The sequence below is a fragment of the Polypterus senegalus genome, chromosome 12, assembly GCF_016835505.1.
Source record: "Polypterus senegalus isolate Bchr_013 chromosome 12, ASM1683550v1, whole genome shotgun sequence".
NCBI classification, from domain to species: domain Eukaryota; kingdom Metazoa; phylum Chordata; class Cladistia; order Polypteriformes; family Polypteridae; genus Polypterus; species Polypterus senegalus.
The window spans coordinates 68313059-68332552 of record NC_053165.1 but is presented as its reverse complement, the minus strand read 5'-3'; the positions used below and the strand labels follow the sequence as shown (position 1 = coordinate 68332552).

The following is a 19494-nucleotide window of genomic DNA, read 5'->3' as shown; positions in this document are numbered from 1 at the left end:
GCCGAGAGGAGTGGAGGAAGGAAGAGTGTTTTATTTTGGTGTTTCTGTTTGTGCTTTTGGGACTGTGTTGTGTCTGTAGGTACGGAGAAGACGTAGCCGTCAGACAAAGAAAATAAAACATTTATTTGTTTTTATTAGTGTGAATCCTGTGTCCGTCTGTGTCGGGTCCAGCGCCAATATAGCGCCTTGTCACACTAGCAGCAGCTTTATAATGTAAACTGATCCAATGCTGAGTTCTCCATAGCAAGCCCACATATCACAACGTTCTCTTTGCTTTCCTTGCACCCACCTAATTATCTCAGTGTTGTAATAATATTGAATGTTTGTAGCTTCTGATCATCTTTTTAATCGCCTTACTTCTGCTTCAGTTTAAGGTCGCTTGGTGGTTGTTGTCTTAGCAGTCATTTAAAATAACTATTAACACAATGTGGAGTTTATCTCATTAATCAGTCTACCCTACATATCGCCGAGCTGAGCACCAAGGTGAGTGCCACGTGCTGGCTCTGTTTAATCTTTCGCTGCCAGTACATTAATCAGCTTGGCCCATGACGACAATCTGGAGTGCTGTTGGTACAAAGAGTGAGGTCATAAATAGATAGATGGGTAGATAGCATTGTAAAATCCCTGCTTATGAATACGGTTCATGTGCATGAAACAGATCGAATTGAAAGATTACAGTCTCATTAAGATTGCCGTGATATTTAGGATAACCAAAGAGACTTATGACATAATCAATACTGCTGAAATGGAGAAATCCAGGCTTTTGAAATTTGCCACTTTTAATCTCTGCACATGCTCTCGCCATTGCTGTACATTATAGTTTGCTGCTACGCCGCTTGAATGATTTTTGAAAGTTTTCTGCTGCATGGCTGATCTTTACTATAAAATAGGCCAATAAGCGATTTCACTCAGTTTCCTGTTCAGGGTCTTATCTCAATAGGCTTGTTTTAGTGCAGTGATGCTGACCCCAGTCTAAAATCGTTCATATTGTGCTCTGTACTGTCCAAGAAAAACTTTTCTGATTTTCCTTTGCTGTACATTACCACAGGGAGATCATCTGGTAGTTGTTTAGCCTGACGTGGCTTTCGATTCATTGCAATTAAACATTCACGTCGTAATTTATTACAAGCTTTCTGATTAAAAAAGGGAAGGTTTGTGTACTTGAGTGAGCCAGTGTTTGCAGCACCCATGCTTGTGAAGATTGCGCTCTTTTGTTTCTCTGTTTTCCTGTAGTGCAAAACTGATATCATGACTGTAAAAGGCAATAAATTACACCAGCAAAAATTGACTTTTTACATTCCTTCATGATCAGAGAGAAAGCTGAGAGGCACTTCAAGCACTGCAGTACCCCGAGCCCTTATTACCTCTCATTGATTTAAATAAAACTGAGGTGGCTCTGTGTGCAGTGTGGCTCATTTTCCCAGCGGCTCACTGTTTGTAGGAATTACTGAGGTGCCCTGATGCCTTTTTCAAGTCCTTGGTGTGTAGTGTTCATCGGTGGCGCTGACTCCCTAACTCTTCTAGGCATTGGTTCCTCTGTGACCTGCGCTTATGTGCTATCTGATACAGTGTCACAAGTCACTGGGAATGAAAGTAATTAAAACAAGATTGTCATTTTTTTAATTTAGATTGCTGAATTACCTTGGTTATCAGTTCAGTACTGTGATTAGAATGAAACATGCTTTGAATTTTCAGAAATTATTAATTACTATGGTCATAGATTTTGATATCCTGTAATGTCTTTTCACTTCCCTTTTTTGTACTTCATGTTATCGTAGAATGTGGCTGTTAGACACTCAGCTTGAAGCTGATCTGGCCCTTCCAGTACAATATGCCTATATGAGTATCAAATCAGCATTTCGGAGGAGCCCATTGCCTCTTTTAAGTGTCACCCTCGCTAACTGGAAGTTTTTCTAATGTCATAAACATTACAGATGAACTGATGCAAAATGTTAACCATACCAATAATGTTACCTTCCAGATTGATCCTGCGTTTACAGAAGAGGTCACATCAAGTGTTAAAAGGTAAGCCAGATCTTCTTTATCCAAGCTGATGAAAAAACATTTTTTTGAGCTCTTGTATGCGATGCTCTTCTGGTAAGCAAAGAGAGTTTCAAAGAGGTGACATTTTAACAAATAATTACAAATTATAGGTGCTGTTGCCACGCTTCCTCACATCTTTAAAATCCCGAGTATGAAGTCCAGTCTGGGAGCTGACTGAATGGTGGTGTTTGTATGTGTTGTGATGTAGGATTTTGCATATAACTTGATAAATGTTTTGTATGTCTTTATTTATAATTTAGGCAAACCAATGTAATTTAGTGGTACCTTGGTGAGAGGCATTCTTGTTTATCCCCCCATGTTTACGACTTTTCTTTGTAATTTTACGACAGGATTTGGGGGATGTGTCTTAAACCAGTTTGATGAGCATTTCTTTGCTAAAGTCTTTTCTCCCATCCCCCACACAAAGCCAGGTTAGTGTAATATATGGTCTTGGGGGGGCAGAAGATAAGATGTTCTATTTCACCCATTGGTCTGAGGTATGGCTGTTTGGAATTGGCTAGTCTCAGAGGCCTTTAAGTACCATGATGTCCTATTGGTTCTAGGAATTGGAGAGAACATCTATAAATGTACTTGCTCAACCACATTCTCTCTCTCTGACTGACTGACATATGATGAAGAAGCATCTCTCTGACTGACCCACATATGAAGAAGCATCTCTCTGACTGACCCACATATGATGATGAAGACATACAATGAAGAGCACAGCTCAGCAGCCATATTGAACAGACATGTGGCTGAAAGCTGAGCACCAACGATGCCTTAACTAGAGACATTTTAAGTAACTGCAAGTCTGTGTGCCACCTGAATTACACATCACCATTTTATCAGGTTGTATGGTTGCCAATATTCAAATGTACTTTGCATTTTGTTATTATTTATGAATATTATCAGTAATACATTATTTTATGTGTAACTTAACTCCTGCTTGTCTTTTACTACATCTAATTGCCTGAGGTTATAGATATAGAAGGGAAGGTGGGGATAAGTTATATACAGTGGTAAGTCTGTGAGATTAGGTATTCTAAGGCTACATATTAATAATACAATAGGGGACAGTAGAGCAATATACATATTACTCTACCAAGATAAAACAATTGGCGTAGTTGGGCAGGATTTTGGGGTAACCAAGTTTTGCACCCTGTTTGCAATACTGTTTTGATGTATGTGTTTGTTTATGTATGTGAATTTTAGGGCACCCAGTGTACAAATGCGGTGGAAGTAAAACATTGTTTGGTTGCTGAATGGAATATAACCAACAAAGTGTAGAGACTTCATGTGTGTCACAAGGACACCCGCATGTTTGTTAGTACTGGTGGTAGTGAGTCCCTAATTAAAGTGCTAGGGAGTGGTGAAAGATGCATGCGTCATTCATACGGCATTTAAGTGGTTAAAGTGCTAGGGAGTGATGGGACATGCATTCGTCATTCATACGGTACTTATTCGTTTAGAATCTTTGTGTATGTATGTGTATGTTTGCTTACAGGGGCAAAAGTAGGCCAACCCATAACGAATTTGTCAAATTGTATTAGAGTGAATTGTAGACTTAGAAATGCCTAAGTTCATTTTAAAGTCAGCCATCTTCCAGTGGAGTGGCAGAGGCAAGCAGGCTAAAGCTAGGAAACCTGTAGTTCAGGTAGAGAAAGCAGAAGCTGAGCTGAGTGTGCCACAAAATGGAAGGGGCTGGAAGGATTAAAAGCAAGAAAACAGAGATCAGGTTTAAAGAAGACAGCTGCTGTTATAAGAGGTTTACTATCTTGTATTATTGGTAATAAGGAAGATCATGATAAGGAAGTAAATAGCAAAGTGAAAGAAAGTGAAAGTTATGGAATGCTGAGTGAGAGTTTTGAAAGACGTAACAGTTGGTGTGATAATTGTGAAGTGTTAGCATGTAGAACATCCGCTGCTAAAGTAGAAAGCAGTGAAAGAAGTGGAAAAAAGAGAAAACCACCCATGGTGAAAGTTAGGGCAACTGTAACCAGATCAGACTGGAACCCAAAAACAGGGGTGGGTGACTTACATGAGACAGATGAGTGCTCAGATAAAGAGTGGGAATGTGAGTGTGAGGAAAAGGAGAGAGATGAAAGGAAGGGAAAACAGCAAGGGTGTTTTCTTCCTTTATTCTCCACTGCACCACAATCTCCAAGTAATTCTGAGGCCTGTCCAGTATTTAAAGAGCATGCTACACTGATAGATATTTCACCACTGTTAGGAAAGGTAACCAGTGCTGCATTGAAATTTGATTTAGGACAAAGAGATCAGATAGAAGGCAGAGGAGCTGGTGAGTGTGAATGGCAATTGTTGACTAGAGGGCATGAACTGGATATTGGCATATTGATACTGAGTAAAGAAAGTGTGGAATTAAAACAAAGAACAATGGAAATGAAAGGAATTCAAGTGCTTGTGTGTGAAAGGTCTGAATGTGCTAGTGCAAGAATGGCTGAGTTGGAAAGAAAGTGCACCAGTTTAGGAGTTGGTTTGAATGATCAGGACAAGCCAAAGAACAAAGGATTGGGGATGGTGCAGCAGGAAGTTTTACAAGCTCAGGCAGGAAGCCAGGAATGCACAGGGGTGTGAAGGTCCTAACAGCTGTGCTAGGGCCAGCAGTAATTAAAAAGCACACACACTTAGGTTCAGTAATTCGAAACCTGACTGACCAGTTGTATAAAAAGACAGCCTATGACTCTCCATGCAATAAAATGGAGAAAAGTGAGCTGGTCTTTAGTAAAGAACACAGGTCAGTTTTAGCAGAAATGCTGGATTTAGAACTTGGGTTCTGGAGAGGCTTCAGTCCACACTTTCAGGTAGTAGTTACCATACAATAAAAAAAGGACACACAGGCAATGAAAAAAAATAGAAGGGTAGCACAGGAAGACAGGAAAGGAAAATAGTTATTTCTGTTTCAATTTTCTGGCCTTTTGCAATAGTGCTACTTCTATAGTAAGGTTTTTATGGACTTTGGTTTGGTGCAGGTAATAAATAGTGAAGGCAATTAGCAGAGTAAAATCCATGCAGGAGATCGGGTTACCATTGGCACATTGGAGTGGTGTGGCACTAGTGCCAAGCTGTTCCAATGAATGCCTGGAAGCAAAGTTTGAGTTTTGGCACCAGGTCGACAGCCAAGAAAATGAGATGGACAGAAACTGCTTTGTCACCTTCCATTTTGCAGACCTGCCACATAGCAGAATGAAGAAAAGACAACACGTAAAGACTAAAGACAAAGACATGAAGAAGAACTGAAGAGACATCAAGAAAAGACACTTACTGGGGTTTAAGTGAGTAACAAGTCCACAAGTCATGCAATAATAGGACTAGTCACAATAGCTATAGTTTAAAAGGAAAGGTTTGTTCATTACTGCAGCAAATTTATATTCCAAGGGGTGGAAACTGAACAAACCAGTTAGGAATGCCAAAATAAGGGGATTCATTTTGGGCTCATAAAGTATACATTCTGGGTATTAATTAATTAAGAGGGATAATTAATATAAGAAAAGGTATACTGAGCAAATTGGTGAACTTTTCAGGAAAGCAGGTGCAGCTGGTACATTTGCAAGACATATGGGCTCCGATGTTCAGGTATAGTCTAATTGGGAAAATATGGAAGCCCTGCTGAGATTGTCGGCTATGGTGCAGGCACAGGACCAGTGGGCCAATTCTGAACCGAGGTGTTTAGCACAATGAGTATGCATATGGTGAACAAACAAATCTAGGGGTGGCCTACGGGGGGAATGATGAGAGTTGCAAAGCTTTGATGTCTCATGGTGGTGATGCCAGCCTATACTGGTAAAGGCTGATGGCAGTCAAGAGTTGCACCATGGGTAGGAAAGCACAAGAGGCAACTAAGTCAACCCCAAATGTGTGCAGAGGGGCCACAGATGTTGGTTTGTGAACAGTTTATGCAGTGGCACATGGCCTGTCACTTGGGCAGAAGTGGTTGTACTGGCACCTGTGGCATGTTACCTTTCAAATTTTGATGTTAATTGTACAGTTGCATATGCTTAGATAGTTTGGGACAGGGGTCTAATTAGCAGTTAGACAGAGAACAAGTACAGATTAAAAATTCACACAATAGACTCAATTGTAGTGGGCTAGTTTAGTGGAAGGTGTGGACTTGTCTCATTTTGAACCACCAGATCTGATGACATATGGAGACTGCAGAAAGAGTTGACGCAAGCTGGAGCAGATACAAGTCATCGGGAGCGCTTCCAAGTTCTTCAGATTGTCTTTGAAATAAAGAAGATATGTAATGGACAAATGGTCACGGACAACTTTTAACACTGGGAGAGCAAATACTGCAAATCAATGCACAAGTTATGCATCAGACTCTTGAAACAATTTAAAGACATTGTGTATAAAGACACTGTACAAAACATTCATCGGGTGGAGTGTTGTGATGTAGGATTTTGCATATAACTTGATAAATGTTTTGTATGTCTTTATTTATAATTTAGGCAAACCAATGTAATTTAGTGGTACCTTGGTGAGAGGCATTCTTGTTTATCCCCCCATGTTTACGACTTTTCTTTGTAATTTTACGACAGGATTTGGGGATGTGTCTTAAACCAGTTTGATGAGCATTTCTTTGCTAAAGTCTTTTCTCCCATCCCCCACACAAAGCCAGGTTAGTGTAATATATGGTCTTGGGGGCAGAAGATAAGATGTTCTATTTCACCCATTGGTCTGAGGTATGGCTGTTTGGAATTGGCTAGTCTCAGAGGCCTTTAAGTACCATGATGTCCTATTGGTTCTAGGAATTGGAGAGAACATCTATAAATGTACTTGCTCAACCACATTCTCTCTCTCTGACTGACTGACATATGATGAAGAAGCATCTCTCTGACTGACCCACATATGAAGAAGCATCTCTCTTGCTAACCTGTGATGATGAAGACAACACAATGAAGAGCACAGCTCAGCAGCCATATTGAACAGACATGTGGCTGAAAGCTGAGCACCAACGATGCCTTAACTAGAGACATTTTAAGTAACTGCAAGTCTGTGTGCCACCTGAATTACACATCACCATTTTATCAGGTTGTATGGTTGCCAATATTCAAATGTACTTTGCATTTTGTTATTATTTATGAATATTATCAGTAATACATTATTTTATGTGTAACTTAACTCCTGCTTGTCTTTTTACTACATCTAATTGCCTAAGGTTATAGATATAGAAGGGAAGGTGGGGATAAGTTATATACAGTGGTAAGTCTGTGAGATTAGGTATTCTAAGGCTACATATTAATAATACAATAGGGGACAGTAGAGCAATATATATTACTCTACCAAGATAAAACAGTATGTTCTACTCGAGTTTCTGTTTTCCTACAGGTACTGCTGCTCTCATATAAAAACACACGTCTTAGGTTAATTTGTGACTCTAAATGGTCACAGCTTAAATGACAGAGTATGAGTGTGTCTTGTAATATAGCAGTATAGCCTTGTGCAATGGACAGAGTCTGGCTCTTTGGGACCCTGAATCAGATAAGTGGGATAGGAGATGGACGGGGGAAATGGCTCTTTAGCATTTTGTATTTCAGTGAGGAAAAAGAAAGAACACCAGTGCAGGCATTACTGCTACTATTAATAAACTTAATAAGTTATAGCGTAATGAAAATTGTATAATTTGATCTGGGCTACCCTATATGTGTATGTGTGTGTATATATATTTATATTTATATATATATATATATATTAACATGACCACTGTGTACGGGATAGCGGTCCTTGCCAAGATGAGTCATGTTTCCTTTCCTGACTGGAGTGGTGTGACACCCTTCCATGGCCAGGAGGCAAGCAGGAGATCCTCGTGTGGAAGCAGGCGCACTGCTGTCTCAGCTGGGTTGGACAAAAGAATCTTACCCAGCTAGATGGCTAGTATAATGCAGAGACAGGGATAAGCTAGAGGGCAGTGTCTCTAGTCTTCAGTACTTGTTCAAACACCCACAAGTATGCTGGGAATTGTAGTTCCATGGAGCAACCCTGTTGGTTTCAGGAAGTGCTGCTGGAGTTCGTAACCCCTACTTTTTGGGACTAATGATTGATCTGGCAGTGCTTCCTGTGGGCCGCTCTGCCTCATCCAGGTGAGTTGGAGTTGGGTAGAAGAAGGACAAAGCTTGCCTTGGGTGAGTGGAGTAAGGGAAGAAGGAGAGAGATAGAGAGAGAAAAGAGAATACTTGTGTTTTATACAACATGTGAGAAGCCTTTGAAAAGTATTGTTGTTAATAAACCTTGTGTTTGAACTCAGGACTTGTGTGCATGCAGTTGTGTCTGGGTTTTGGGGTGGTGCAATGCCCTTGGCAGTCATTATACATATACATATATGTATATATATATATATATATATATATATATATATATATATATATATATATATATATATATATATATATATATATATATATATATATATATATATATATATCTCCAGTAAGCAAGGTATAAAAAGTAATAGCCCAAGGAATTTTACCAAAGTATCACAAAACAGCAATTCATGTGGTAAACAATCTCCCAAAGAAAAACAACTTAATTAGAACTGTATCTCCTTGGGCCATTTACTAATTAAAACATTTGTCGAGCGTTTACAGGTACTTAAATATTTAATTATGGTTCGATATTGACTACGATGACAAGCTAGAAATAATTTGTTGGCCTTGATCCCTGCAGTGCATTATAAGGCACATATTCAAGAGAATAAATAATCCATGTATTTGTAGAAGAAGCTGCTTACCTGACATATTCTGCTGTCTGCCTTTGTGAAGGTACATCTTAGATTCGGTATTTTCTTTGTTGAGTTCTGGGGCTTTGTGCGGAGATCACAATTTCTTTATAACTGAATGTGCTAGAAACCCAAACAACAATCTTTAGCCAAATGCCATTCTGTAGGTTTTCATATCAGGTGTTTGGTAAGTTGCAGTCATTTCTTGAGACACCAGTGTAGCAGGTGCTGCTTGACATCAACAGAGCAACACTGGAACAGATTTAAATGTTATATATTCTTTAAAGTGTTGCTAGTTTGCTTATTGTGTTTGACCCAAGAATTGCACAAGTGCCTCCACTTTCTGAAGCACCAGAAAAGATGTGGAATGAGGAGGGCCCTTTTAAACTTGAACCTGTTCAATTTAGAAAGGTTCGTGACCTGCAGCTCCACCATGCAGTTTTAGAACACGGTCAGAAAGAAGAGAGAGGCCGTCCAGAGCATTGTGACACTTACCTGACTTACCATCACTTGTAGAGCTCTCTACCAAATGCTGCTGATGTCTTCCAACTCATTTGTGTCATTGAGTGGATGGTATAGTAGTAACAACACTCAGACCAAAGGGAATAAACATGAGTGTGTAAAATGGAAAAATGGCCCACTTCGATCTTTTACACAGCACCGATTATAAAATACTCCATCACAAGGCAAACACAGGGACATTGGCCTCAGTTCATTTCTTTGATGTGAGCTTGTGATGATTACTTGTCCATCATGCAAAATGATAAGAATATCTGTATATAAATATAAAAACCTTTGTTAAATGTACCTGGGATGAGCGTTAAGGCTTGTTATAGGCCAGTGTACCTGAAATCAGTGCTTTACAAGTGACATACTGCTTATTGGCGTCAGATGGCAAAAGCTAATTTACATCAGAAGGGTAATTTCCATTCTTGTAAGGAGGCCATTTTCATTGGTGAGATTTGATCATCCATTTTTTCAGAGCAAATGGGGTTCTGCTGGCATCGGAGAGACCCCAAGGGGAGCTGCAAGCTGCTATGAAGACATCATTTGCCTTGGTGAATAGCTCCATCTCAGAGGGCATGTCTGCAGCAGTCCTCGAGGTAATGAAACAACAGTTAATATTCCCATTGGGTCCTGAGATTGGCCCATGGGGGCTCATTTCTAACAGTCATTTGTACTGGCTTTTTATTTCCCTGGATATATGGAATTTTAACAAAAATGCAATGTCCAACTAGAAACTGGCAATGTCTCAGTCCCACACACAGCATTACTATACCGAAATTGGACTTCTGCTGTGAAAGATGTATATTTATACTACTTGGTTGATAAAATAAAAGCTGTATAAACGTCAGGATGATTACTTTATTAGCCATGTGGTTTGTCTTTCCAAGTCTACCCCTGCAGGATCATCTGCTTCATCAGTCCTTCCTCCAGTTGATCAGTTGTAACGGAGATGATGTGACTGCTGCCTGCATTTTAAAAACATGTCAAATGTGTAAAGCCCTCCTGTGCAATTTTCTTCCAGGCTATGAACTTAAATGTGCCAGTCCTAGCCAGAAATATCCCAGGCAATGCAAGCATAGTAAAACACGAAGAAACGGGACTCCTCTTCTCAAGCCCACAGGTAGGGATGAATTATACTTGAAGAGTTTTGCTTTTTGTTTGAAGCTGAAATGTAGATGTTACTTGTTCTTAGTATTTTCTTGTGTTGTCTGTATTTTTTGTATTTTATTAGCCTTACTAGACATTAAGCCCGTTACAATAACGGACGCTAGAACAGTAGTGCATAAACATTAGTATGAACAGTCTATGTTAAATGGCAAAGGACCTTGTATGTGGCTGTAATATGTGTCACTGTATTGTGTGCTTTTAATTTTCTCTCGCAGTAATACTGGTTTGTATTTCCGTAAAATGCCTGTAATTTTGTCTGACAGTAATACAGTGGAACCTCGGTTCACGACCATAATTCGTTCCAAAACCCTGGTCGAAACCCGATTTGGTTGTGAACCGAAGTAATTTCCCCCATAGGATTGTATGTAAATACAATTAATCCATTCCAGACATTATGAACTGTATGTAAATATATATTTTTTGAAGTTTTTAAGCACAAATATAGTTAATTACACCATAGAATGCACAGTGTGATAGTAAATAAACTAAATGGTAAAACATTGAATAACACTGAGAAAACCTTGAATAACAGAGGAAACTAACACTGCAAGAGTTTGTGCTATAGCGCTAAGAACCGCTCGCTAAAAACACTTTTTTTTTGAAGAGTTTTAAGCACAGGGAAAAAATGAACATTTGAAAAATCTATAATTTAATAAACAACCAAGAAAAGTAACATTGCAACAATGCTCACACGCGCCTGTGTGTGTGTGTGTCTCTCTCTCTAGCACGCCTGTGTGTGTGTCTCTCTCGCGTGCCTGTGTGTGTGTGTCATGCGCCTGTGTGTTTGTGTCTTGCGTGCCTGTGTGTGTGTGTGTGTCTCGCGTGCCTGTGTGTGTCTCTCTCTTGCACGTGTGTGTGTGTGTGTTTCGTGCGCCTGTGTGTGTCTTGCTCGCCTGTGTGTGTGTGTCTCTCACGAACCTGTGTGTGTGTGTCTCTCTTGCGCGCCTGTGTGTATGTGTGTCGTGCGCCTGTGTGTTTGTGTCTCGCGTGCCTGTGTGTGTGTGTCTCTGTCTCGCACCTGTGTGTGTGTGTGTGTCTCTCTCATGCGCCAGTGTGTGTCTGTCTCTCTCTCTCTCTCTCTCTCTCTGCACAGGGAATGCACAGGGAGAGACTGAACATGTGCCGTGTGGCCCCACGCATGCGCACTTCACCAGAGGACACACACAGGGGTTTTATTAAAGAAGATTTTAATCTTATAGAGAATCTAAAGGGATCTTGTTTTTCAGTGTGAAATTGTATGTCTTTAGGAAATGTAAAAACTTTGTTTCCTTCAAGGTCTGTACTGAGCACACCTGTGCTCCACTTTCAGATCATAACAGCATTTGAAAATGTCCCATTTTTCCTTATTTATTAATTTACCTCCTACTTAGCACAGTTACATGGAACTGGATCTATATAAATGACATGCTAAGGGTTGTCCATCTGTTATCTAACACTCTGTGAACCACGGGGCCTTGATGTTGGTTTTAGTTATGATGTGATTTGTGCCCCCATTGGAAAAAATTGGAGGTGCAATGGGCAAACCGCGCAGTGAAAATGGGCCTCGGGTCCTTCTCATGGCAAACGGCGGCATGCCATGCAACATGGCTGACAGGAAAAGAACAATGGCGACATCTGCTAAGAGTGAAACACATTGTACTGGCCAATCAGATCCTCGTCGGCTGTCATATATATTGTGTATATATTTTGTGAAAGACCAGCCCGACTACAGACAGACACCAGGACACACAGAAATCAAACACACGCTTTAATTTTGTTTCTTCACTACCCAGTCCTTTGCACCTCACACACAGTGCATAACCCACCAGCACTATTGCTCACAGTCTTTCCTTCTTCTCTGCTACCCTCACTCCTCCACTCGCAATCTCCGTCCTTTGCCACCTGACTCCTGAATGGAGTGAAGTGGCCCCTTTTTATAGTTCACCCGGGTGTGCCCTAGGTGCTCCCTGATGACTTTCCTGCAGCACTTCCTGGTGTGGCAGAAGTGCTGCAGTCCAGGGCTTAGCCAATGTCTATGCAAACCCTGGCAGTGGCCACTGGTCACCACAGGGTTCAACTTCCAAGCTCTCACAATATAGATACTGTTCATTAAATTGTTTTTCATGTTTTCACAACGCACATTTAATTTTGACCAAGGCAAACGCACTTTTGTTGTAAATAAGTGAGCACTTACAAGCCAGCGTCCTTTCTAATTTCATGTAATTCTCTCAGGTTTCCTGTCTGAGTCAGAAAGGAGCAAGAAGATAAAAGCAAAATGCGATTTTCACTTTACAGAACTATCTCAGACCGTTAGTGTAAGGGATCTGGCACAAGTATGTTAATTGCCTCTCACAGGGAAGACACTAACAAGTGTGACCTATAAAGCATTAGCCTGTGTCGTCAACCTCATTGTTTACGCTGACGTGGAAAGTTGAGTCTCCCTTTGCGAAGCACTTGTTGAGACGGGACTTGACGTGAGCTCATTTCATTGCTGGCAGACCACTTCTGACAAAACATCCCTTTTCTCAATAGAAGTGTAGCAAGTAGCCCTTCATCTCCTTTTTTTCTTAGTTCCATTATTTGATTCTAATGTTCTGCGGTGGGCTGGTGCCCTGCCCGGGGTTTGTTTCCTGCCTTGCTCCCTATGTTGGCTGGGATTGGCTCCAGCAGACCCCCGTGACCCTGTAGTTAGGATATAGTGAGTTGGATAATGGATGGATTCTAATGTTTCCCTTTGTAGCATGTTACTTGTATGAGGACATCATGGAAGTAAATGTTAAATCTTATGAACTCTAATGTTTACTGTGTAAACGTTTAATGCCTCTTACTATCTTCAATCCACATCACAGACATATTTAAAAATGGGTCATTGCCACCGTTTAAACAGACCTGTTTTTAAGTTCTGGTCTAACAGGCATGTCCAAAGTTCAATTGCCTGCCAAGTTGTAGCTTGCTAGGATGCATGACAAAGCAGTCTGAAACATGATGACAGTTTCTTGTTTCCGTAAATACGTGTGAGACACTGTGATTTAGTTATTACAGTATTGTTTCTGTATGTGTCTCTATTTCGCAGGAGTTCATTCAGCTCTCAAAGAAACTGATGCAAGATGCTTCACTGCGGCAGCGACTAGTTGTGAATGCCAAGGCTTATGTGACTGAGCGGCACTCAACAGACAACGAGCGCTCGACCTACCAGCAGCTCATCCACTTACTAAAGTGACTGGACGGCGGACCACAGGCCGTAACTGCCATGGACAGAGGTCACCTGGTGTCATTTTGGTTTATGTCGGCATTTCCCCCTAAAACTGTTGCTCCTTTGTTGCCTTTTCAATCCTCCGCTCACTGAAGCACAGGGCTGGCACTGGGTATTGGTTTGTTTTCTCTGTGGCTTTAGTTTATATATTATCAGCAAAATGTGACACAAAGGTACAAAATAAGGAAAAAATATGCACACATTTTTAAGTTATTTATAAAGAACAGATTGTCTTTTAAACCATTAATACTTTAAATAGAAATGAAAATATTTGTAAATATTACATGGGGTTGTTGCTTGTACAATTGTAAGTGACTGCGAAAGCAATCCACTTCATTTCAATAATGTAATTGTGAGCAAAAAAGAATCATACCTGGGAAACAATTTCGATAAAAGCAAAAACTTGGTATCACAAATGTTTTAAGATATGAAATGTGAAAAGAGGTATTTAAATATGCACAGTCATTCTTACCATTTTTATAACGGTTTCTAAGTAGTACCTGTTAAAATGCACTTTATTGTACTGTAAAATGAATATTTTTGTATTCAGGTTTTCAGAGTGAACAAATTGAAACTTAAAGCGAACACATCAGCCAGTTACCACGTCGTAGGCGTCCAGTGGACAGAATCATTCCTGATGAGCCGAGCGGTGACCTCAACTTTGAGGCTGTCGCTTCATCGGCCATGCTGCTTGCTTTTGAGACGACTGGTTCAGGGGTTTTGTTTTTCACTTTGAGTCACATGATTGGACACTGGTGTAACTCAGCTATTAAAGTACTATTTAGAAGTCAAGATGATCTTTTTGTATCCCTGAACGTGAAGCACGTCTCGTCAACGCCGATTCAGAGTTGTCCTTTCTTGGAGGTGTTCAGCTGGTAGCCCACCGATGCTGGTCTGCACTCAGAGAAGGAGAGGCAAACACCCAAAATGAGGGTGACTTGTGCTAATTCAGAGTTTTCTCTTCAGCCTCCTTCCAAACATTTTATTAAACCAGATAGTTTGATGATTGAAATGAAACATAAAAATGATGCGTGATAAAAAGGTACATCAACATTAAGAAACTAAGTTGGAACAAAAACTGGTGACCACTACGGCCCTCCAGGACTAACTTTGCAGACCCCTGCACGAGACTGATTGTTTAATCTGGAACTGTCATGCTGAGAAAAGAAAAGCAGAACTTGGAGCGCAATAAGTAGACGTTAATGCCTACTCACTGCTCATTGCTGCGCTGCGCAACAAAATCTGTTAAGAAAAAGCATCCATGCCAATGCCCTGTGCACAAAATGTACTAAAGAACTGGTAAGTAAAATGTAATTGGGGGTCACGGCGTGAAAATGTCTATGACAAAATCTTTGGTGTTTAATAAAGTGGGATGTCATTGGTGCTGTCATTTATCGTTACAGAATGTTGATTTTCATTTCGTCACTTACGGTGACCTGTTGTCTATGTGTAAACAAAAAGAAGTAAATAATGTGATGTACTGAACATTTATGCACACTCAATGGAAGTCTTTTTCTAATCAGTTCAATTACAGTGTGTAATTATGAGCGTTTCAGACAGGAGAACAGAGAAGTCCATCCGAAATGCTGTTTGTATCATCTGCTCCACTTAATCCATATTGCAAAGCCAAGCCAGTATCCTTCCCTCAGCGTTTACAACTCTTTTAAGGAACGCGTAGAGGAGCCGCCGCCGTTCAAGGGCCCTCAGTAATACAGAAGGTGATATTTTATTAATCATTTCTTGTCCTGATTGCTCTGGCTCAAAGTGTGCATTTTACTGTAGATCAGAATATGAAAGTGGGGGACGAAAATGGTAAGATGAATTTAAAAGTCTTTGGTATTATAGACTATTCATATTTTAAGATTTAATTATAAACAATTCATACAGGTTGGGTGGTAGATTTCTGGCTTTTTCTTAAATGGAGATTGTGTGCTGGAATTGGAGGTATTTTGAATTGGTTGTTGTCCTCACCTCAAGTGACTTCTCTTTCTCTGAGTACATATCTGTCCACCATAGGCTGGGTGATTTACGGATATTGCGGTCTTCCTCAGTATTTTGGTGAACCTTCCAATCTGCTAGCCAGTTTAAATACGCAGAATGTTTTTTATGGAAGAAATAAGTGGACAGGACTGGTGAACTTTGTTGGGCTGAATGGCCTGTTCTCGCCTAGAGTGTTCTAATTCTAATGTTGAAACATAGAAGGAGTTGCCAATTGTCAGGCTGGCTGTAGAGAAAACCAGGAACCAGGTAATTTCCGCACTTTAAACTAATGCATGATGGTTATTACGTCTGGATAAAAAATATATATAATTTATACTTTTAAATGTAAGCTATTGTAAGTATCAATAGGTTGGCATGGTGGCACAGTGGGTAGCGCTGCTGCCTCGCAGTAAGGAGACCGGGGTTTGCTTCCCGGGTCCTCCCTACATGGAGTTTGCATGTTCTCCCCGTGTCTGTGTGGGTTTCCTCCCAGTTCAAAGACATGCAGGTTAGATGCTTTGGCAACCCTAAATTGTCCTGTGTGTGTGCCCTGCGGTGGGCTAGCAGCCTGCCCAGGTTTTGTTCCTGCCTTGTGCCCTATGCTGGCTGGGATTGGCTCCAGCAGACCCCCGTGACCCTGTGTTAGGATATAGCCGGTTGGAAAATGAATGGATAGATGGATATCTTTTTTTATTCTAAGAACTTACAACAAACGGAAGCTGCTTGGAGTCAGCAGTTACTTCATGTTCTTTATAAAAAGGGTAAAAACAAACAACACCTTAAAATGTTAAATTCTTTAGCATTTCATTATCTCTTTCTTACTGAGCACATTTCAAATTAGCTGGGGTCTTGCTCTCCCTCTTCAACCAAAAGCAAGACCAGCAAATTAAATGACTGGTGTAATTTGAGACAAAAAGGTTACAATATGTTATGTGGCCTCCCTGAGCTGCACTTGTAATTTTTGTCCACTTGTCACTAGAATGGAAACAGCAGGCGGGGTGATGAGGGATGAGAGAAACCGCAGTGACCTCAGGGCTGGCACTTTGAAGAGGATGTTGCAAAACCCGTGAACTTGAAAAGAGGGAAAAGTGAGGGCTGCTGCTTTGACAAGTCTTGCTATACAACATTCTTTTATTACATCACGGTTTTCCAAATCAAGGATGCCCCCAAAGAGACTGTTATGAAGGTGTATTGATATGTTAAAGGTTGACTTACTTAAAAAGCAGTGAAAGATAATAATAATAATACATTTTATTTATAGGCGCCTCTCAAACACTCAAGGACACCGTACACTTTACACAACACCCAACACACAATACAGTACAGTGTTTGCATAGAGAAGGCAAGTTTAAAAAGATGAGTTTTAATGGCTCCTTAATGGCATTTTACTGGGCTATGTGGTTCCTGACTGAACCCATGCTTGACAAAGAACAATTTCATTCTGTGAGGGGTTCTTTACATATGAAATAAGTTGTTTTGTCTTTAATGAAAATTCCTACTATGTGGACAAAACAGAAATCTTTACTGCACACTCTGCGGGATACAACACATTGAGAAAACCTGAACGTAGACCAGGGTTTGTGTCCCAGGTCCTCTGTGTGTGGAGCTTGCGTGTTCTCTCTGTGTCTGTGTCCAGGGTTTGTTTCTGCCTTGCGCACTACATTGTCTGGGTTAGGCTCCAGAACCCCCGTGACCCTGGTCTGGATTAGGCAGGTTAGAAAATGGCACAAAATTAAAAGTCCATCCGTGTTTCATTTGGTATGTGCAATGTATTTACATGTTGAACATCTATTTGCTGCTTTGTGCCATTCAGGGGAAACTGTTGTGTAGTTTACAATAAAGTTACATCCATCACTGAACATAAATAGATAAAACTGGACCTCAACGCCAAAAAGGTTGAGAACCACTGGCGCAGACCAAGGTTGTCCAACTCTAGTCCTGGAGAGCTACAGTGGCTGCAGGTTTTCATTTTAGGCCCTTTCTTAATTAGCCACCACTTTGTCCTGTTAAAAATGTCTTTTTACTTCATTTTAACTAATTTGTTTTTTTTAAGATTCGGTCCTCTGAATTGGTTTTCATTCCTTAAATGGTATTTAAACATGAAATGAGATAGATGTAAAGTGATTGAGCCAACAGATGATCATCTAAGCAGTGGTCTCAAAGTCCATCCAGTTTCTAAGTTAGATGCCAGTTCTTGTTGTTAATTAAACCTGTCATTTAATTCCATGGCTTGTCGGCGCTGTCATTCTGCCACAGCAGACTTTTCGAGAATGGTTGACTTTTCATTTTTCTAAGAACGCCATCATCTTGTTTTGTGGACCTAAGCAGATCAACATTACTAAAAGATTCACTTTTCTTTATTTTTAAATATTGTATGATGGACACAGTTTACTGAGTCATGTGTTTGTTGACTTGTTTTGCATCTTACTATATAGTTTGGTTTCTAATAAAGGAAAAAATAATAAAGGGGGCCTGAGTCTTATAAAAAACAAGTCCATTAAAACGAGGACAAAAGAAACTAATTAGCAGCAAAAACTGGTCACTTTATTAACAAAGGGGTCAGAATGAAATCCTGCAGCACTGTAGCATTGCAAGACTGGAGTTGGAGAGCCCTGGTCTGGAGGAACGCTCAAAACACCCGAATCAGGGAGTAAGAAAGTGGAGGAGACCGCTCACAGTGACTTGAGACTGATCGACAGAGACATAGGGAGTTAGGAAGCTGGGTGCCCTCACCAGAATGACAAGCTTTTAGATTATAGGGGTTCTCAAACTCAGTCCTGTGGGCACACCGTGGCATCAGGTTTTTGTTTCAACCAGATTTCTTCATCAGTGACAACAACCAATAAAACTGATCTCGTTTAATTAACTGCTATTATTTATCTCTTATTCTACATTCAGAAACACAGAATCTGGTTAATAACAGTTCATTTAATTAACCCAAAAGTCAAATTAAAAACAGAAGCTGGTTGAAGAGCCCCGGTTTAAAATGTCGCCGCTCGCTGCAGATGTAGTGCGGGCTCGAGAAGTCGGTGCCTCGGGAGATAAGAAACTTAACTGCGGCTTTAACGGTAATCTTCCATCCGCGTTCAAAACTGACTTCAATGGGTTGACATCTGATGCTTGTCCATCTATGACATTTATTTACTATACAATATATTTATTACTCAAAATGATATTTTCCGATAATACATCATTATAAAGTGGAAACTGCGGCCAGCGGGCTCAAACAGACTGCTGTCGGCGAGCAATAAGTGAGCCCTAGGCTAAAACGTCCTATTGTAGAAAAATGATTAAAGCAGTGAAAGGAGACGTCATATTAAAGTAAAACTATGCCGTTCGGCTTAAAAGTTACGTCAATGAGAAGTAACGTGCTAAAACAAAACACGTTTAAAGGAAACGTGCGGTACTTATGTAACGGAGCCCGTCCCATCGACCTCCACAAGTAGGACTGTATAGAAAAAATATAACTTGTTATGAATAAAACTATTTATTTTTTAAGCGTCCAAGCGAATAAGCATTTTGAGGTTAAACAATTCCGGTGGTCCAAAATCATCTGTCACAAACCGTACGGCTACCGTGACGACTTTGCATCAAGGGGTGGACTTCACTTGAATCTTTCTTCGCAAACAGAGGACTCGAAGCTATAGCTGTCTTCCTCTTTCGTCTCTTTGAAGGTGGATTTGTGAGTAGAGATACATGTTGTGTGTTTTATTCTTTTGTTGGCAATGTAAAAGTTACTGCTTCTTAGATTATGCATCTGATCAAGTCGTTGAATTTCACATAAACCTTTCCACGCAAAACCTGTTGCGTGTCGTTCGTCTCTTTAAAC

At 40.4% G+C, this 19494-nt stretch overlaps 1 protein-coding gene across 2 annotated transcripts in view; it reads left to right on the top strand.

The window, feature by feature from the left end:
* Positions 1 to 15075, top strand: part of glt1d1 (glycosyltransferase 1 domain containing 1) — an 80357-nt gene extending 65282 nt beyond the window's left edge. For both annotated transcript variants that reach the window (XM_039772083.1, XM_039772084.1), the window contains 4 exons: positions 1982 to 2025; positions 9762 to 9882; positions 10308 to 10406; positions 13506 to 15075. In XM_039772083.1, coding sequence (XP_039628017.1) covers positions 1982 to 2025; positions 9762 to 9882; positions 10308 to 10406; positions 13506 to 13652 — 411 coding nt within the window. In that variant the 3' untranslated portion in view covers positions 13653 to 15075. The remainder of the gene's footprint in view (positions 1 to 1981; positions 2026 to 9761; positions 9883 to 10307; positions 10407 to 13505) is intronic.
* Positions 15076 to 19494: the final 4419 nt, after the last annotated feature.